Here is a 22,260-nt window from a genome sequence, read left to right as displayed (position 1 = left end):
AAATCAAACACACAAACCGAAACAATAATTATAAGTAGAGTCATAGTTACACTTTTGAAGCTTTCCTCAGCGGCTTAGCAACAAGGTGATGAACTCGTCTCTGCTATGGTGGTGGAGCGTCCTTGACTCAGCGCCTAGAACTTCTTGGATTGATGGAATGATGGTGGTCACGATCTTGTAGGTGATGGAGGTTTGAGAAGCAAATTGGGCAGAGCTATGGAATAATTTTTAGCTAGGAACTGATAAGGTAGGAATAATCTTGGTCAGGAAGTGATCTTCTTGGTGTTGAGAATGGCTGCTATTTATAGTGGAATTCTCCTATCTTGTGATGTAATCATGGCCATTCATCTAGAGGTGATTTCTCCTCCAAATTTGCTTGATTTTCTCTTGACAAAGTCATGAATTTCTGATTTCTTTCCCCTTAATGGCTCATTGTATATGCCTTGAATAGCGACCAGATACATCCTTATTCCTCTCTTTGAATTGCACTAATTTCTTCCAAGAATTGTGCACACAATAAACTCCTACAATCAAGAAAAATCAGATTTAATTAGAGTTTATAATCAATAAGAAATAAGATAATAAGGAATAAATATTGATTAAAAACAATCCATTTTATCTCCTCGAATTCTTCCTGATTAATCCTTCAATTTTCTTGATTTCATCACTCAAGAGTTTTTAATGGGATGGACTCTCTTTAAAATAGGAAATCAGAAATAGAAAAGTTCAAATGAAGAAAGTTTCCTAAAACAAAATAGGAAATATTTCCTAAAATGAAAGAGGAAAGTTTCTAAAATGACTTGTCTTTAATTTATGCTCATTTATGCCCTTTTTTACCTATTTTCACATTTCCGACCTTGAAGTAACTAAAAACATAAACTTTATTATAATTATTAATTTTAAGAGAATAACTTAGCCAAATGAGGGAAAATACATATTAAAAATGTCACACTTTGTGCTCCTATCATTTAGAGCATCACATTGAAATGATAGTAGCATTACAACATTGACAATAGCTTTATACAACTATTGTAATAGATTTTCACAACTATGGTAGTGGCTTTTTACAAGTATGGAAGTAGCTTTTATATAGTTACATTATTGTTGAACCTAGCATACGTTTTGTAACATTGAATATGTTTTCTTTTCTCAATTCCAGTAGCATTTTATATAGTTACATTATTGTTGAACCTAGCATACGTTTTGTAACATTGAATATGTTTTCTTTTCTCAATTCCAGTAGCATTTTATTTTTGTTGTATCCTTTATATTGTCATAGTTTCTTAGTCTCTGAGAATAGTTTTCCTCAGTCTTCGAAAGTAGCTTTTTGTTCTACTTGATTATTGCTTTTGGCGTTGTTGAAAGTAAGTTTTGGTGATGTGAGAGTAGATTTCTTACTGGTGAGTGTAGCTTTCTGGTGTGGTGACGGTAACGTTTATTGCTAGTGAGCGTAGCTTCTGGTGTTGGTGACATTAGCTTTTGGTTTTGGAGAGTGTAGATTTTGTTGGTGACAGTAACTTTTGTTACTAGTGACAATAGCTAGAAATCTCACCGGAGTAGCTTTTGTTGCTAGTGACAGTAGATTTTGTTGGTAATAGTAGCTTTTAGTGTTAGTGAAGTAGATTTGTGGTCGCCGGAAGTGGTTGGAGTTAGCGGGAAGTTGGCCGGAGACCCGCCGGAAGTTGCCGGAGACCGCCGGAAGTTGGCCGGAGACCCCCGGAGACACGCGGAGTTGGCCAGAGACCTCACCGAAGAGGAGAGAGGATGATTGTTAACTTTTTTACTCTAGTGACATTTACGTAAATATATTAATTTTTATATCCAAAATTTAACACAATTTTTATTCTAGTGGCCTTATGAGGGAAAAAAATATTTGGTGGCCTTATGGCTAAAAAAACATTCAAATATGCACTTATATGTAATTAACCATTTTTGTTTCATAAATCATTTTAAAACATTCGCAAACAAAGCCTTAATCACATTCAGAAAACGATCCCTTAACCAATTTAGTCATGATTTGGATCAAATTCAAATGAAAAAGATCAACTAATTTGACAAGGCCAAAGCGACCCAAGAACTCTAATACCATAATAAGACGAGGAATATAAACAAGGGTTAATTACATATAACTGCATATTAGCTCTCTTTCCCTTACCTTTTTGTTACATATTAAGTTTGTTATCATCATGAATGTATTGGAGTTATAGTTTCGTGTGTAACATTATTTGAAACTTTCTTAGTTATTTATTTATTTTTTGATCAGGTAAATAACTCAAATGCTACAACTGATTTTTAGTGAATCGAACTCATAACCTCCCACTTACGGAGGAGAGACTATGTCACTAGACCAAATGGTACTGAGCACTTTCTCAGTTATCTTGATTAATTGTTTGAGAATATTTTCATAACATTATTTACCCATTCATTATTAAATGATATTTTCATACATGTATTTAGCCATTCATTTTTAAGTCATTATGCAATGAACATAGAACTTGATCAAATTTTTGCATTAAATTTCTGAATTGACACAACCCAACATTTGGGAATCCATGTCAAGTATCTACATACATCACATCACAAAAGTGGTTGTTGTAGCTGCAGTACATCTTGGGAAGCAGTAACAGGAGGTCGTGCCTATTACCTTTCCCATTAGACAAGTAGCTTGTATTCAGACATACTTGAAATACGATCAAAGTAAATGTTTCAAGGTATTTGAGATGATAGTCATGCACACAGACCAACAGTTGAGAATCAATCTTAAGTATCATAGGACAAAGGCCTCTATTAGAAACAATGTCACAAGCCGTCTAGGAAAGGCTTCAATATGCTCAGGAGCTTAGGGTGAATGATATTTTCCTATATTACTTTAAGACTTGTTTGAGATTATTTTTTAAATTGGCATAAGTGCTTCTGAATTAAAAAAAAATAATAATAAATATAAAAATATATATAAATGTGTCATAGGTAGTTTTAGAAGCACTTGACATTTGTTTGTTTTAAAGTGATTTTGTCATTCCTTTATTATTTCTCCTAATGTACTTGTTTTCATTCACGGTATTATTTGGCCAAGAAAGTCCCCGGTAAATTTCAATGGGGAACTATAGTTTCCTCTACCAAATAACACGCGTTGACCCCATCTAGACCGTCCATATAAATGACCTTTCTCCTCATCACAACCGTCCGTAAATACCATTTTATGCTTCAACTTCACCAAATAATCCTACACCCTTCCACAGTCTCTGATCACAAAAAGTCATCGGATCCAACGGTTCCTGATGGCTATCTGAAGTAAACAGAGCTCTGCGTCTCTTTTACAGAGAGAGAGAGAGAGAGAAAGAGAGAGACTAGAAACTTCGTCAAATCTGAAAACCAAAACCCCATTGATTCTTACCAAATTCCCAGTACCCTCAAAACCCAGTTTCGGATTCACATTTTTACCTTACTGGGTTTGGGATCAGAATCCCAATCATGGAGCAGGATCAGAAGATATTGAATGATCAAGACGACGCCGAAGTTGAGGCACTGGAGCTTGTGCTTTTCCAAGTCTCTGAATGCTACGTCTACTTGGTATATATACACCTCAGTTTTCATACATGTTATCCGATTCTGTTTTGGTGTTGTGATTTTGATAATGAGTTCATTTGAGAACTGATATTATATAGTACGAACCCTTTTCCGAAATAAGGCGGTGCTTAGGATCTGTGTGTATGAATGTATAGAAATTGGTAATGTTTATGTGACATACGGAATTTTCACTTAGAGTTAGATTAGTTCACACCAAATCAAGTTGTTTTGTGATGTCAAGCTCAAGTTGTGTTTTTGTTTGTGCAGATACCACCCAGAAAAAGTGCAGCTTCGTACAGGTTTTGCTCAACTCATCAAATTTCGTATGCGTCGGACAGTTTATGTTTTAATTTCATTGTTAGGGTGCAATGCCATTGACTGTGTGAGGTTTGGAGTATTGGGCTTTAGATTGTGTGAGGTTTTGAAAGATTGGTTTGGAAATAAGTTTCCTGAGATTGAGGATTTTATTCACTGGTTGCTTATCGATAGATTGTAAATACAACACAAAAAAGAAGATACTGTTTCCATCGACAGTTTCTGTGATTACTTTTGGAACTCTAGATTGTATATGTTGGAGGTGATTTTAAGTCTGAAGGTTATTTCAGGGCTGATGAATGGGATGTAAACAAATGGGTTTGGGAAGGAATATTGAAAGTCATTAGCAAAGGAGAAGATTGCATTATCAGACTTGAAGAGAAGAGCACTGGTGAGAATGCTTTTTATTTACTATAAGATGGTGGAACTATGTTGTATGTTTTCCTTTTGTTGTATCAACATAATCTCTTTTTCGACCATAATCTGATATATCCTTAATAGGTGAACTATATGCTCGGCATTTTTAAGAAAAGGAGAGCCGCATCCAGTTGAACCTGTAATTGATAGCAGCAGGTTAGTCCCATTTCTTCATAAACTTGTACAATCTATATGTGTCTCGTGAGTTTTATACATCAATCTACTGCAATACTCACGTAAATTGAATTTATCAAGCCTTAGAACTTATGTGAATTTTATTTTATCATTCTGAGGGTGTTTGACAAGTTGATGTATGTTTTGTTCTGCAGATACTTTGTTCTTCGTGTAGAGGAGAATATTGGTGAGCTGCTGGTCTCTTCTTTTAAAATCTCTTTTATAATGAATTCTATTAGCCGCCTATATATAGATACTTTTGATTCTATTTCTTATTAATTTTTAACTTGCAAGTTAGATCATCCCCCTTTCTCCATCTTCCCATTGATTTATAGGAAAAGAAAAGCCATGATTCAAGAGAAACCAGCCAGTGGTTGTTAAAAACTTAAAACAGTATAGCAAAACTTATGTGCAATAATATGTGTATATCCATTCTAGACATGGAAACCCATGGGTACAAGGCCTTTGAAACTTTTATAGGTATCTGTTAATGAGACAGGGCTAAAATTGCAAAGCCTTTATTCCATGTATGTTGGTTTAATATCATAGATGGGAACGGAAAAGGTTGGATTTGTTACTCTGAATTCATAGATATTGTTAGTATAACATTGTCATCTTATCAAAGAAAAAAAAAACAGGATAAGAAAGATGAAAATGAAAGATAAAAATCGTATGTAATCTCTCCATTTTCCTACAGATGGTTTCTGAAGGATAGAAAGTAGGATATCCTTAGAAGTACAGGCTACACCGATAAGGTGTAGTTAGTGCTTAGATACATATGTGATGGACATTAGAGAATATACAGGATTTCATTTAATTGTCTTATGTACTGGGAAATATTTTTAACTTATGCTTATCAGTGCACCACCATGTGGTGATATAACCAAAGACCTATATGCCCTACAGTTTTTGCAGAGTAATGATGTCACATTTTTCTTTTTGATTTACTTTATTTTACCCATATAGTGTTTAGTTTTCTGATTTAAAAAATAAAAATTGTGCTAGATTTGTGAAGCAAGTTAAAGCTTCCTAGAGTGTTTTGTTCACTTTATTTTTTTCCCCGTTATTTATTCATCTCTGGTCATCATTACTCTTAAATTTATGCAGATGGTCGACTTCGGCATGCTTTCATTGGCCTAGGATTTCGAGAAAGAACAGAAGCTTATGATTTCCAAGCAGCCCTGCATGATCACATGAAGTATGTTCTATACAGACAATTCTTACAATTTTTTCCTGGTCATTTTTTTCTACAACAATCTTGATGTGGTAGGAAGAAGAATGTTATATTATACAAAAATAGGGAAGTACAAAAAAGTGCACCAGTAGCCCCCTCATGATACACCCTCTAAATACAAGAACCAGAAATTGAAGAACATGTCATTTTTAGATCCCAAAAGAATAGTTGGAAGAGATTACAGAATGTAGATGACAGCAAACTGAAAATTCTTGAAGCTCCTTGTGATTCAAGTTTCTTCTGAAACTAGTTCCCAAAAGAAAAATGGAAATCACTCCCAGTAGGAGAATATGAGCAGTTTGAAAAAATGACAGAACTTTGGTCCAAGGATAAAGAATTTAAACCGGGAAATTGTGTTTGAAAAGACTTCTCACTAAACCAAAACACCTGCCTGTAATTCTTCATGGTCCCAACATTCAATTTCCCCAAGTCAGCAAAAATAAGAGAGACCCTGCAATAGATATATCCAATGGCTTTAGAAAGAACCTCTCTTGACTGTTATTTTTTTTCTGCAACATTTTAGAGGTTTTGTTATCTGATTTTGTAATGCTTGATACTGTATGCTTTGAAGATGAATTTCCATCACTCGAGCTCAAGTTGTTTTTCATTTGCTTTGAAGATATCTAAACAAGAAGAAAACTGCGGAAGAGATGGAACAGAAATTTCAGCAAACTTCATCAGTTGATTACAGCTTAAAAGAGGGGGAGACTCTTGTACTGCAGTTAAAAAGTGTTAGTGCATCTGTATTTTATTGTCAACTGTCTTCTCATTCATGCTACTTACTAGAGTGAGTGCTTTAACTGACTTTTATTTCTTTGGTCAACAGAAAAGTTCTGAAGGTGTGAAGTCCAAGCTCTCAGAGCAGGGAGTGAGCAATTCGCCACCCGCGAAAAAGAGTAACCAAAAAGAGTCCTTGATCTGTATCAAACCACCACCACCTCCTCCAGGACCACTCTCTCCTTCTACGAATGTCCAGAAGTCTCCCTCAAACCCACCAAATCTGGCTCTGGAGGGTGCTTCTAAACTTCCAGAATCAATGGCAGATGATTCCAAAGAAATGAATACTTCTGCAAATCAAAGCACGCAAGAAATACCAGATGATGACTTTGGGGATTTTCAGGCTGCTGTTTAATATAAATTATAAACTCTGAGATGAGATATGCTTATATTCAAGTGTCTGAATGTCTGTTCCCTAGACGGATTGGGGTTTGAAATTTTAATGGATCTGGTGTATATCTTGTTACATACCAACCAATGTGAATTTACTTTGAAGAGAAAATTGTGCCAATCATGATGATCTCTACCTGAGATATGTGTTAAAATTCATGCAAGTATGTGGACATAGAGGAAAAAAGAAAAGGCTTGGTCCTGCAATTCCAATGGAGCTTTCATGGATGCTCCATTCGATGATTGGAATGAAGCCACATTTTATTTTATTCTGTTTCATGCAATGCTTCACTTGATTTACCAAGAGGAAATACTTGTGCATGCAGCATGCTACCCAACAAAATGTTACATTCACTAAAAATTTTGATTCCCAACTGATATTGTGTTTCGACCAAAAAGAAATTGATACTGTGGTATTTGTTCGTAATACACTGGAGTCATAATTCTCCAACAAGCTCTTCGTCCCAGAATACTGATTCTGCAACAAGTTTTTGGATCTCAAATGAACATATACACTTGTAATGTAAGTATTGAATCATTGAATGCTTAAACCGTCTTTCTTCTTATTTTTTGTTTTTGTTTTGGGATCAAATTTTTTCCATGCTAATAAAGCTTTTTTCTTTTCTTTTTTGAAGAGGAAAGAAAATGATTTCATTGATTGAAAAATCATACGACCGTACTAGGTCAAGTTAGAGTAACTACGTCACCAGAATAGTTTCATCGTAATATTGAAGCTACAAGTCCACCAATCCAGAAACAAACGTAAATAAATGGTACTCTATACAATCTTTTATCTCACGGTGATAAAGTTTGTAAAAGTTAGGTTAAGAAAATTATTGCTAATACGCCGAGACTCATTTGACAACCGAAGGAAGAAAAAAAAAAACAGGCGAAGACCTTAATTGACTTTTAATATTTCCGAAAAAACACGTGGCAAGATTTAAGCAATGGAAGAAAGCCAGGTGAAATGTGTCTTTACGTTTCTTGTGCTTCCCTCTTTCTGCCTGCCTTTCATGTTTCTTTTGTGCTCCGTTTCTTCTGTTTAGTCCTTTATTGTTTCTAAACGAATAGGACCTTTACAAGCAACACCAAAACTGAATTGGGTTTGGGTTTTATTCTCAACCTTTTGGCTTTTCTGGGTTCCAAGTAAGTTCTCAAGCTTCAATTTCATACTAGATGATCCAAGCTTCAATTATCATCTTCTCAAATTGTCATAAGGGTTTTCTCTTCCCTGATCATGCATGCCCTTTTTCCATTTAATATATGTGATCAGCTTGTTGCAGCTTATGGTTTTGTATGAAGGCTTTGGTATCACTGTATGATGCTGTTTTGCTATAGCTGAAACAGCTTTGTAGTTTGTTCTCATATCTGAAAATAGCAGGCGTGTTTAAATTTTTTATTTTTTGATACTGGTTGTCATGTTTTGGGGTGAATTTCTGCATTATGAGAAGGAAATGGTGATCAATTGAGGTTTTACTGTTTACTCTATAGGTTCTTTGGGTTTTGTGAATTGGAGTTTTTGGAAAAACCTGACTATTTTCGGCTTTTAATGGGTACTAAAGTAACTCAACAAGTTAAAGGACTGTTTATCATATTGCTTCCTCAATTCATTTCATATAACTCTAGTATGCCCTCTGCTTATCCTTTGATAAGTAGTTATGGGATTGCTGAGACATCTAGTCATGTTAAGATCAGATTTTGCAACTGTTCATATTAATGTCTTGCTAGTCTTCCAGGTGAAATTTTTCCTTGTTGGGCATTGAGATAGTAACAAAATTCTAACTATCATTCTCTTAAATAAAAATTTAATCTAATCACTGAGACAGCCATCTTGAATAACCATCACTCCATCAGATCATTAGAGATAATGTCCGACTGTAGTCCTTGTTTTATAGGGCTTTTTAATAAGATTTGAATACTAAGCATGTTGAATGCTAGTCCTGAAGTTTTAAGCTTGAAAACTCATTAGAATCTGGTATTTCATTGATTATGGATAGGAAGGTGTGTGGGATGGACATAGTTGGGAGGATGGTTGTAGTGGAAGTCTCAGTTTTTGTATTACTTTGTTGGATGGGAAGTAATGTTGGTGATGTTGATTTTACTGCTGCACAATGGTCATAATGAGGGCTTAGGTGATGAGGTACTGGCATCTCTGGTGTCCCATGGTGATAGTCACTAGATGTGAAAGGCAAAATGAGAAAAACTTTTTTTGATTATTTCAACTTTTAGCATTCAGCAAGGTACAGACTTGATATTTTTCAGGTCTAAGGAAACTGAAAGATGTTAAACAAACTTTCAAGTAGAATCTCTTGCCAAGGAAATTACTGTGCTTGTGCTTTTTGAAGTAGAATCTCTTGCTAATACAAGTATTGCCTGATATTACTATTGAAACCATTTAATAAACCTGTTTCTCTTTCATCTTAACACGGCAGAGGACGACAAAATCCTCTTACAGAAGCATCATTACCAGTAGGAAAACTTACAAACAAAACAGACCGAGAGGAAAAAAAGAAAAAACAGCAAAACAAAGAATCTAAAACATATCACTTTAAAAGAATAGTAGTAAAAGAGCTATCATGGAATTTGAAAACTGACCTTTCTCAAAGATGATCCAGCTCTTCACACTCCACAGCATCAAAATCCTTCTATTTCTCGACACCCCAACCACCCAAAAGCTGTTTATGAGAGCTTATCTCCCTAAAGTTGCACTTTTATTCTCCTTTCACCCCAAATTGATTAAACCTGTCAGATAGAAAAGCATTGCATTAGGTTTGGCTGGCGCAGCTCGAACAAATAGATGTAGCCCCTCATCAATGAAGCATCAGATTCTCCAAATTGGTCTAGAGAAATATGATAAATAGTGATGTAAGTTCTCGAACCTCCAGATCATTTGCTTCAGAACCTAAAATCTCTACTGAAGGGATATGAAGAAGGATCTACTCACTATGTAGCAGTGGAATAGTTATTGTTGTATAGTTAATGATAATGCCTAGGCTAAAGAGTGCAAAAGACTCTGGCCAGCATCCAGTAGTGTTCCCAAAATCTCACCCTTTCCCCATTCCACTCCACAATTGGCAAAGGTAAATTAAAGAAACAACTTTGAGGGATGTCTTTCCAAGTGCAACAACTTGAGCCTCTTCGCATATTATTGGAGCCACACCCATTCTCTTGTGCACACTAAAGTTGTTTCTTATTACAACATGCCGTAGAGTGCTACACTATGAAATCTAAATAGCCAATTTCCATACAGAGCCCCAAGAAATTCTCTAGAACCATAATGACCAATATTTGAACTATAACTATATCCCACCTGGTAATTCTCTTTTTCTCAAAACGAATCCTCCAAACCTGTTTTGTGGACCCAGGCATAAAAAACTGGGGCTTCCTGCCCAACCCTACAATCTATATGAGACAGGAAGGTCTAGCACATAACTAGGTAGGTACTGTGAGGGGATTTGAACCATATACCACATGGGCCTACCCATTCCTACTATCCTCTGTCGGTCAGCTGATGATTAGATATGTTTTATGGTCAGACCATGTTTTGGCTTGTGCCTCTTTTAGCTTACTTTGGCATATGTAAATAATAGCACTTTATTCATTGAATAATGGATTTCACTACTTAAATGTTCAGGTATCATCTGTTACTGAACTCTCTGCTTTTTGTTAAAGACATTGCAAATGATATTTTCCTTTGTAATAATTGTAGTGTTTAAGTAAACTTAAATAAAAATGGCACAATATGTAGCTAAACTTCTTTGCACAAAGTACAAAATGACCTGAAAATTGTGGACCATTTAATGTGATATTTCTTTTGAGTACTAGTCACATTTTACCATATCCTATAGGTTGTTTTATTTTATGAAAACTAGAAACCTTATAAATTAATGAACCGTCATTTTATGGATTTTCGTTGTTTCCTTACTCTGGATTAGAAAGACTTTTATGTGTTGTTAAGAGCTTCTTCTGATTGTAATATCCTGCAGATGCGCACTAGTTGATGCTGAACTGATTACTGAAACTACAAAGTAGCAGACGACGTACACCTGTTCTGTGAAGAAAATTTATGACAACTATGGATGTCAAAGGTATAAACTGGGTTGGGTGTGTGTACGAGAAATTTGAATCTATGTGCTTGGAGGTGGAAGAAAATATGTACCAGGTAAGACCTTTTTGGATTATTAATCTTCACAATGGAATGGTTGCCAGAGACTGCTGGCATTGTAGTGTTTATGAATTTCTGCAATTTTTAGTTCTTTGCCTTCTTCCTATCTTTAGTGCTTGGTGACATTTTTTTCTTGCCGGAGTTGTTTTTTGTGCTTATCTTTTCATCACACCTATAGAATGCATGTTACATTCCCGCTGTCTAATTTGAACAAGGTTTATGTGATACTGTCTTCCTTGTAGACAGTGCCCTTGCTATTTCATTACTCAGTTCATCTAGTATTTGTTCTTAACTTTATGTCTTCTTTCAACTATTTTTGGCAGGACACAGTTAAATTTGTTGAAGATCAGGTACAGACTGTTGGGGAGAGTGTTAAAAAGTTCTATGCAGATATAATGCAAGATTTGCTCTGTGACTCTTCATTGGATGGAGATAATATATCAGCTTGTGGTTTTCCTATTGAACATTATTCAGATGTTGATAATTCTAAGAAATCAAAGATTAGAAAAACGAAAGAACATGTAAAGGTTGGTGTTGAAGAAGTAAATGGGGATTCAGAGGTGATTTCTGTTGTGGAGAAGAATGTGGAACATACAGGATTGTTTCATAGACAGCGCGTGTATGATTCTTGCACAAGATCCTCAGGTGATTGTGCTAAAGTAGCATGCTCTGACTTGTACTCAAGACAAGACCATGGCATGAGAAGCTATATCAATAAAATTTGGTTGTCAAACAAACTCCTATCAAGGACAGATTGCCAGGGGCAAATACTGCTGTTGGAAAAGATTTTAACAGAGTATCACTATCATGCAGCGAATTTTCAAATGAAAACCATGACGCTTCATGTGACCAACCAGATGAAGTTATAACTCCTACAGTGGAAGGTATGAGATGTGATTCCATGAGGGAAAGATGTGTGGTTGCGAATGCTAGCCAATGTACAGATGATGTTTCAATTAACTGCCAATCATCTGATTTGATTGTTTTGGATAAATCTGATGGAAAAAGATGGAATGAACTGTTAGAGTCATCGATTGGTGGGTTATCAGCTGAATCAAATGGTGATTTCTTTAATACTATAAAACTGCATTTTTTTAAATGTTTTCTATTGGTTTGGTTTCTAGTTTGATTCCTGCATACTTTTTTTTTTTTTTTGGGGGGGGTGTTGTGTTTCTTTGGCATGATTATTTGCAGATTCTTTTGTATGTGTAGTTACTGGTTGACCATTTGCAGGTGGATCTAATATCTCCAGTGTGCATGGAACGGAAATCAGTCAACAATCTGACAAGGCAAAGCTCGAGGAAACTTGTGTGATGGTCAGTGGTGAAGAACTTCATTTTGTTCATCACATGGTAGCCAACTGTAAGCCTTACAAGGTAGAGTCTCTCTGTATCTCTCTTTATTTTTCTGCATTTTTTTCTATTGCCATTGGCCTTAATTGAAACCTTTTTCTAGAAAAAATTCCAAAAGCCTTCACTTCAAGAACGAGTTCAGCAAGGAAACAAGAATATGAGCAGCTTGCATTATGGCATGGGCATCATACAAAAGCATTTTTAGGTGGAGAAGATTCAAAGAAATCCCGACTCGTGATATTTGCGAATCTGAATGGGAGATTCTCTAGGCGCCTTTGTAAATTGTAAATAAGCGTCCAACTTACTGCAGCATCCCATGGCTGATCATGGTGCTGTCTAAATTATCTAGCTTCTGAAAAATTTGCAAATAAGTGGCCAGTGATTATGTAATCTCTTGGTGCTACTGGGCTCAGTTGTCGAGTATTAAAATCATGTCGTCTATACAAAATAAAGTACCTGGAAATGTTATTTTTAGTACAACTTGGGCCAACCCAAATGAGACCTTCACTGTACCCAGAATCATAAATAAATTGGCTTGTACCCATGAGTGAATAAACTATTGTTTTGCTTCTATTGCTATTCTTTTTCTCCTGAAATTTGTTGTAGATGTTCCCTGGAGCCTTCCTAACTGGTTGAAGCTGGACAACATCATATTTGAAAGTGATTCCCAAGAATTGGTTGCTGCTCTAAATAACAGGATTGAAAAAGGAAATTGGAGAATCTATCCTTTTCTGTCAGAATTCCACCGATTAATAGGGCTTCTTAGCTCGGTCTCTTGGTCATGGATTTCCCGAGAAGCTAATCGCGCTGCTGATGTGGCCGCAAAGCTTGCCAAATCAAGGTTGTGCAATGAAATTTGGGTCAACAGACCCCAACCTCTTTAGTTTCTGTTTTGTCTAGTGATGGTCTTCCGTGTCCACATTAGTTCTTTTATGTGCAGTTATTACCTATTGCCTGGTGTGTTGTACCAGTTGCTGCTATGTTGTAATAGTTGCTATCTTCTGTATCTCTTCTCCATTTGGGCTTTTTATTAAAAGCATTTTAGACCAAAAAAAAAACTGGTTGAACTTCAGGTGGTGTAAACGGTAATTGACCCTTTTCATGTGTTTTGCTACTGATGCCTGGCATTTTCAGGTTAGATTTACAGGGCTGCATGCACACATAATGTACTTGTATTTGTGTGTGACTGCGTTTGTATGTGCGCATTTTTGTTTTCTCGAGTACAATGATAGTTGAACCGCAGTTAGTATGTTGAAGTTTTGAGAGTGCCATAATAAGTAATGCATGACATCTCTGCAATAGCAGAATTAACCTTCTTTATTTGAGATTCTAGAAGTGAGAGAAGAAGATGAAAAATTAACCTTTCTATTAGTACTGGATGATAGATCAAACCACAAAATCTTGTTGTCTTTGGTTGTCAGGTTTCAATTAGTTTGAGACTTACTTTCTAGCAGATCTACCTACTGCTTCCCCTCATAAGGTATGTTAACCCCTGGATCCATATTTTTCTGATACTGAGAGAATGTTGACATATCCACATATTGATTCAATCTTCTGCAAATTTGAGTTTGACTGCAGGCAAGGTATGCTTTTCACATCATGAACGTGACGCTAACTCTTTTTGCTTCAAATTATTGTTCATGAACTCTTGTACGTGTGTTGGTTTACGACACAAACCAAGGCTCCATATGTATAAATTTTTCTTGCAAATATGCTCCTGTACTACGTACTACATTTCCAGACGAATACCATGTCTTAATAGTTCTTATTAAAGTCTTACTTAGAGAGACTTGGAAGTGTGACTTGATTCGAATGCTGATTCTCTCGTCAGTTTTCGCTGAAAAAAAAAAAAAAAAAACTATTGGTCTGACTTGGGCTTCTACTGGCCATGATGCTACTACTTAACCAGCCCCATGCTAATCTATGGGCAGCCGAGTTATTTTCAATTGTTGGTGGTGTAGAAGGAACGAGTTCTAATCATGATAGTCAGAAATGTGTGCAGAACCAAGCAGAGTCTTCTCTTTTCATTGAGGAAGATGAGCTCGTTGGGATTGAAGAGGAGAGAGCATGTTAATACAATTGCTGATGAATGAGGAGAAAAACCAGAAAATCATCTTAGTGGTCGGGATGGAAGGATCTGGGAAGACCACTCTTGTTGCCAAGAGCTTCACTAATGAAATGGTAAAGAGATATTTTGACTGTTGTGCATGCATTACTATTTCTCAACTTTGTGTGATTGAGGATTTGTACAGATCTCCGTAGCCTTGACCCGTTTCTATCTCCGTTTTCCACCTCCGATGACACCACCACCCGGGTTTTTTTTTTTTTTTTTTTTTTTGGCGATGGAAGGATTTTTATTCAATTAGAAACAACAGTACAAGCTAAAGACCCAAACCGAGCCCAAAGTAAAAGAACAAACAAACAAAACAAACAGGCCCAGACAGCCCAACAAGCTTCAACCACAGTGCAGATCGACCAGGAGAGAGAGGACGCAGTGACGTCGCCGCCACCAGCCAAACCCAAGGGTGACACAGAAACGTCACGAGATCGGCCGGCGAGAACTTGGAGACCAACCGAAACAATCCCATACAAGAAAAGTAGCACAGAACCCATCGAAATATCTCCATAACCCAAATCTCTAAACCATACAAACAGCCTCTGAAACAAACAAAGGAACCAACAAAGAAGAAAAAAATAAACGATCCGCAGAGGGATCAAAGGGACAGATGGCCAAAGACCATACAGAACCTTGTTGCACTACCGTCAGCGGATTTATGCGCGATAAAGGGACAACCCCGTTTAAAGAGACGATCCAAACAACGCCGACGTCGGAGCTCCGGAGGACCAACGAGCTATCAGTGAAGTGGAGTCTGAAAGGTGAGGAGGATGTGCATCTTGTCCATGAAGAATCAGAGATTTGAGAAATAGACGAAAAGGAAAGAAAAAGAGAAGAGGGAATTGATGGAAAAGACATGAGAAGGAAGAGGGATGGTAGGGGTGGGGAGGATGAAGAAAAAGAAGAACAGAGGGTTTATAGGGATGGGTAAGCTGGAATTGAAAAGTTAGGAAAGGTTGGGAAAAGGGATCTGGGGATGAAAGGAAAACAAAGGCAGAAGAGAAAACATACCGGCCACCGCCGTGGCAGAGAGCTACCACAAGAAGGGTAGGAAAACCTCACGCAGAGGGAAGGGATCTCCCCCGACTTTCAAGCCAAAGATCCAGATCAAGAGATCTAGATCTGGCAAGAAAGGGGGAGGAGGGGGGAAAGCTGTGTCGGCTGGGTGTTTTTAGAGAGAAGGCAGAGTTTCTCTCTCTAGAAGTTTGGAAGCTTCTTGGCCCCTCCCACCACCCGGGTTTTGAAGCCCTTGATGTACTAATCATCCTAGTATACATCTTTTGGCCCAATTTGATCGGAGAAGAGATAATCGAAGAGTAGAGCAATTTTGGGAATTTCAGGTTCGAGGTAATTTATGATCTATACACTTAAAATTGATCAATGTTGACAAAAAAAAAAAATATCAATGTTATAGTAGAGAGTTATTAGGGATGATGAGAGGAACATGTTGATGTATTTTGGTGACCCAATTCGGGGTTGTGGCAAAGCGTGGGAGCGCATCTGTCCGCTTCTGGTTTCCTGCTTTGGTCTGTTGGGTTGAACTTATTGTTACAAGCATGTGGATATGAACTTGGTATCAATTGAAGCACGTATTGAAAATGATCGGAATTTCCGATGTTTCACAAATTCGGGTTTTGATTTGGGAGGACCCAACCGTTGGATCGATCCCAATTTTCGATATGTTGTTATAATAATCGAATTGACATAACCTATGAAGTTTGGGCTAGTTCTGATATGATTTCGAGCTTTCGGCAAATTATAGTTTCTAGGGTTTTGATTTTATTATTGTCAATTTAGTACTGATTCTCGAGAACAATTATTCATAATATTAATATATTCAGGATGACGTGAAGATCGAGCTTGAGGAGAAATTGTCGAAGGGACATTATAGCGTAATTATGTGAGTGGAAATTTGTTTTTAAATTAAATTGCATGCAGTATGATTTTGAGCATTAATTTATCATATTGATTTAAGTAGATAATAATTGAGTTGATAATTGATTTTACGATTTACTTATAATTATCAAGATTTCTTAATCTTATGTTTTCAACGAGTTATTTATGATTTATCGGCTATGAGTTTATTTTGAGTTATGGTGGATTTACAGAGTTTTTGCTAATATTTGAATTATGAGATCTTATAATGATTTCTATTGAGTATTTTGAGTATTGAGTTATTGAGAATAACAAAGATTTAAATGTTAAGAGTATGATATGAGAATAACGAAGATTTAAATGTTAAGAGTATGATATTTAAAACTTTGAGTATGTTTGATTTCTCGAGATTTGTTGAGTTTAATATTTTAATGAGATTGAGGTTAGTTTATTCGAGGAGGTTAATATGTTAGCACATACATGCATTACCTGGTTGGCAGTACCCTCTGGTCAACAGTAGTACCATCTAGACAATATTATGGTCGACAAATACTCTCAATAATATAATTTCGGTTAGCAGTACCCTCCGATGCGTTGTCTGGTCGGTAGTACCCTCCAGATGACATGGGGTAGTAAGTCGGTAGTACCTCTAACCATTGCCACCTCATATTCCGGTTGGTAGTACCCTCTAGGTGGCATGAGATGAGTAGTCAACAGTTCCCTCTAGTCATTGTTGATTTTACGATACGAGTATTTTATGAGATTTCCAAGAGTTTTGAGATGATTTCACTGATGATTTGAAGTTATATTATGAGATGAGATTTACAGTATGATTTGAGGTATTTATCATATGAGTATTTTAATGAGATTTTGAGATGGTTCTCAAGATGTTTTACAATACATGTTTGGGATTTTAGTAAAGAAGAGGATCAAGAGTACTTTTACGAGACTTTACTGCATGTTCGGTTTTTCAGATAATAAATCGGGAAAGCATTAAATTATTTTTCTTTGAAATTATTTATTTTTTGTCCATTTATTCTAACAATTTTTTTTTAATGCTTTTCCCTGGGCTTTTTGGTTTCTCTTAAGTCTGCAGAGTAGTTAAGATCGAGCTTGTGTAGGATGTCGATGCATAGTGACCACCACTTCCGTTATCTTTATAGGTTACATGTTAACCTACTTGTATTGTATTCCAGTTCATTTGTTGATGCGCTAAAAACAAGCGCATAATTTAACCCTGAAATGTCGTTAGTAGTATAAGTAAATAGGGATCGTTCTATTCCGGGGATTGAGGGTACACCTGTCATTGTCAAACAATTAAACAATTAAAATTAAAACAAAGTATAATATTCACAAAGATATTCACAAGTATAAACATTATTTACGAAAAAAGGGGGGATTTTGTTTTTGGTTTTTTTTTTCGAAAATAAAACTAAGTTAACAAAATAATTAAAATGCAAAAACATAAAATACAAATGGAGTGAGAGAAAAAAGATCAAAAACCGAAACATATGATTAAATTGATTCAAACCCTAATATTGTTCATCTAAGTCATGAGAAAGGAGTTGATCATGTGAAACGTTAAAAGCAAACAATTTCCCATATTTTACTTTTCAATGCTAATTAATCTAAGTGAAAGCACCTAGATTAATCCTATTAAACATGCAATCAAACCCTAGAAAGCTAGTCAATCATGTCATGTTTAACGCATTACACATAGAGAAAGGCTATCAACTCAAGTGTACAACTTAGTATGGAAAAGTCCACCTAATTGCAATCCTCTTTAATTAAATTCGGTCTTTGCACAAAACCTTTGCTACTTTGATTCAAGTTTACACAAAACGAAAAGTCGATTTCATGTTCTTAAACCTAGCACCATTCATATCAAAACCCTACGTGTTTGCAACCACATAAGATTAAAATACAAAAGTTATCTATAACGCAAATTTAATTAAACAAACTCACATAAGCAACTCTCGAATCACAATATATGAATCTGAAAATTCTCAATTAATCATAAAGCAACATAAAAATCAACATATAGAAATCACAACTTTATCTCAAAACATATAAACGGGCTTTAAACTTTGCCCTTAGCATTATTTGTTAACTAGAATTCATAGTTCTACAAATCTAAACAAAGAAAACCAAAAGAAATTACAAGGAAAAAGATAAAATTACACCATGAAGGGAGTGGATGATGAAGAGCTTGAGACATTGATCTTGAATCTTTAAAGCAAGACTTCACTATCACGGCACAAGGTGGATGATGACGGCTAGGAGGCTTCATGGCTTCTTCTTCTCTTCTTCTCTTTGCTTAAAAATGCAGAAACTTAAAACTAGAGAATGGAGAGAAAAATGGAAAGGAAATGGAGAGACAAAGAAGATGAGATGGATGAAGGAAGATGTTTTAGAGTGAGAGGAGAATGTGTTTATATAGGGAAGAGAAAGAAGAGTGAAATTGGAAAAGATTGAGTAAATTAGTGTGAGTAATGATGGAGAAAACATGATGATTACACCCTAAAACATGGAATGTTTTTGGGTGATGATGATGGTGGATTAGTGTGAGTAATGATGGAGAAAACATGATGATTACACCCTAAAACATGGAATGTTTTTTGGTGATGATGATGATGGATTTCCTACTCATTTACTTCAATTTTATCTCCACCGAAAGTTTAGATTCTGCCCAAGACTTCTTCATAACAAATATTCCCCCATGAATGTAGATTACCCTGGTAAAATTTCAGATCTTTTAGAAATGTATTTTGGCCGGAAATGCTTCCAGAATACTTCAGGTCCGACTTTCAGTTTTCGTCTTTTAGTCAGAACTTTGGACCGATCAATTGAAGGTCTTCCACTTCTATCTGGATCTTGCACTCTTCATATGAAATGTTCCTTTGGGTGTCTACAATGGATCTGGAAAGTTTTAGCTCATTTAAAGTTCATTTGGTCAGGCAGCCGCTCCTTCTTCCTTGCTTGGCTTGGTTTCTCCTAGCCGGAGTAGGAAAATGTGTAAAATTGACATTTTAGTACATTTCCATTTTTCTCCACCATTTGTAGGTAAGTGTGGACATAATGCTCATTTCACCATCATTTACTCCAATGTACCTAAGAAAAAAGAATTTGAGTTAAAAATCAATTCGTTAAGGAATTAACTAAGCAAAATGTGAGGAATTAACTATTAAAATACCACATTAAAATGCTTCTATCATTTGTGTAGATTGCTTTGATGACCATTTTTCAGGTGTGTTATTAGAAAGATAATTTTATATTCAAGATTTGAGATTCAGATTCGTTTTCTATTACTTGTTAGGAAGTTGATTATGAGTTATAGGGAGCAGGTAGGGTTAGAGCACCTACTACCTATGTACGAAGTCATGGGTTCGAGTCACCATGGAGACAAGAGTGAAACCGTTTCATCCTCTTTTTTTTTTTTCTAGAAAAAAAAAAAAAAAACAGGTAGGCTCCAGAAGTTGAGGATTGATAAGTTTATTGAGAAGTGCTAGAATATTTTTACAAGTTTTGGGTAGTCCACTTTTAAAGGAAGTTCTACCAAATTTTTTGTGAAATTTTTTCTAAGATGGGCCCCTCATGGCCACTCCGAATTTCAGGGTGGAACCCGGTTTGGGTCCTGTCGGCTATCATGGCAGAGTTCCAAGGAGTTACTATCAAATATGCTCACAAATATATAAGACGTGAATGTAGCACTGCAGCACATGTTTCAGCTCCTACTGCACTAGCTCTGAATTCTAGTTATTCTTTGTTGAATGACCATAGTGAGATTATTTAGGAGGTCATTGAAAGAGACTGTACTTCCTAAATATTTCTTCAATAAGATTGCCCATTTTTATCTAAGAATTTGTTTCTTATTAAGGTAAAATTTTATTCTAATAAAATTGCAATTACAAATTAAACGTAATGACTTAATCACAATACCCAAAGTGGTCTTACAACCATGACTAATATCAATAAAACTAAAACTAACATCATCACTCGAAAGAGAAGAAACTGACAGATCAATGAATCCAACGACTGGAACAAAATTAAGAAACTAAACAAGCCAGAAAGACAAAAAAATTAGCAATAATCGGGACAAGTGCCACAATAGAAAACTATTGAGTTGGTCATACTAAGATCTCCTGATCGATCACATCACAACAAGTTGGCACTAAAATGCACGACCTTAAGTTGGCAGAGAACTTTATCATATTGATAACCGACCGGCTACTCTAATCCAGCCACCTGTCGAAACCTATGACCATAACTAGTTTGAATCTACATTTGGCAAGGCCCATGTGACAGACAGGTAGGTCAGGTCCATAAGGCATTTTGCTGACGAGGCAAAGATGAGAAGTGAGTACCAGGTCGCGTAGGCTGAGGCTTGGTAGGCCATCAGGGAGCCACCTCAACTTATTGTATTCGTATACAGGGCCAAGTTGGTTGTGGAATAGCAAGTTAAGCTAGTACACCACGCACTTGGTTTTGGAATTGTAAGTATTTCGATATTGTGACCAACTTGATCGCAAAATAGCAAGTGAAGTTGGCACCGTGGCTAGCTAGGTTTTGGGATTGTAAGTACGTAATATCGTCACCGCAGTTAAGTTGTCCACAAAATAACAAGTGAAGCCAACATCACGGCCAACTTAGGCTGAGGTCATATGTTGTTAGTATGTCTAAAATGAGAAGTGTGACGCAGGCGAAAGCTAATTGAGTAGTAAGGGAGCCACTTCGGTGCAGTGAGGTTTCTCTTTACGAGCAGTGAGCCACTCGTAACAACCGGCTGATGGCACTCACTCATTAATTGAGAATAAAGCACGCTTTCAAAGCAGCTGCAACCAAACTTGGGACATTTTCCAAATTAGCAGTTACTACAATTAAATTCATGACTTTCAATTCTTGTAATCAATGAGGTCTCGACAATTAAAGCCGAGACTATGTGTTATATTTATTCACTCGTTTTATCTTTGGCAATAAAAAAAATCATAGAAATTTTTATTATAGATCCTTGACCAAACACAAAATCTCAATACATTCAGCATCTACAACAATCTCTATTAAGTCTCAACATTTTTAAAGATTGCTTATGATATTCTTCTATCTTTCAGCATTTTACATACTTTTTTTTTAGGGGAACGGAATCAGGTTCCATTAATAACAGCAATGACATCTCTTTGTGAAGCTATAGTAATTAAAAAATTTCTCATAATACATCTCGATGCACAAATCAGCCTGCATAGAGTAGAGCAACCAAAAAAAAAGAGAAAAATGCATCATCAATGCCTCTACTCTTGTGCACCGGCCAAGTTGATACTCGGACTCTCAATTGTATCAATGTGATACCTGAACCTATATTTTGCTATCAACGAGGTACTTCCGTCACATTTCATTAACGGCTCCGGCAGATGCCTGATGTGGCAAACATGCGGACCCAAAAAATGCCATGAAATGACTTAAATGACCCCAGACTCTATCAAACCTTGATTTCCCGCCATTTTCAATAGGGGATGATCACCATTCCCTTAGTAGTCATTTTCGAGAACCGCCTGCCTCTCGGACCTCCACTACCTCAGCTCTAAGTTTAAGCATAAAAAATGTTCAATGCGATTTCGATTTCAGCTCAATCCAAAGTTCCAAACTTTACTAAAGCAATGCTCCATTAAACCAAAACTCAGTTCTCTAATCACAACCAAAACTCAACAAATTGCCAAAACTCAGTTCTCCAATCACAACCAAAACCCAACAAATTGTACACAAACCTTCAACAGGGTACGAAGCAAATTAATGAGGGAAATTGAGGTTGAAGAAGATAAAGAAAAGGGCCCAGAATGAAGATGGTATGAATGCATTGCCATTGTAAACCAGACGCAAACAGATG

The 22,260-nt window shown here is 36.2% G+C and overlaps 1 protein-coding gene and 1 pseudogene across 3 annotated transcripts; both read left to right on the top strand.

Moving 5' to 3' along the window:
- Positions 1 to 3,299: 3,299 nt before the first annotated feature.
- On the top strand, positions 3,300 to 7,010 carry LOC112188304 (annotated as a pseudogene).
- An 853-nt stretch (positions 7,011 to 7,863) lies between these two features.
- Positions 7,864 to 12,415, top strand: LOC112189277. Of its 3 annotated transcripts, none has more exons than XR_002931810.2 (4): positions 7,864 to 8,020; positions 10,861 to 11,036; positions 11,363 to 12,076; positions 12,273 to 12,415. XR_002931810.2 is itself a non-coding variant. In XM_024328571.2 (4 exons), exons 2-3 carry the CDS (start codon positions 10,941 to 10,943, stop codon positions 11,906 to 11,908), a joined length of 642 nt encoding a protein of 213 aa, XP_024184339.1. In that variant the 5' UTR covers positions 7,864 to 8,020; positions 10,861 to 10,940; the 3' UTR covers positions 11,909 to 11,923; positions 12,273 to 12,415. The 3 variants fall into 3 exon arrangements, 1 of the variants encoding a protein (XP_024184339.1); XR_002931809.2 differs by having other exon boundaries at positions 11,363 to 12,100; XM_024328571.2 differs by having other exon boundaries at positions 11,363 to 11,923.
- Positions 12,416 to 22,260: the final 9,845 nt, after the last annotated feature.

The sequence above is a fragment of the Rosa chinensis genome, chromosome 2, assembly GCF_002994745.2.
Source record: "Rosa chinensis cultivar Old Blush chromosome 2, RchiOBHm-V2, whole genome shotgun sequence".
Classification (NCBI taxonomy): Eukaryota; Viridiplantae; Streptophyta; class Magnoliopsida; order Rosales; family Rosaceae; genus Rosa; species Rosa chinensis.
Note: the sequence above shows the minus strand (reverse complement) of the source record. Positions and strands in the feature narration are given on the sequence as shown.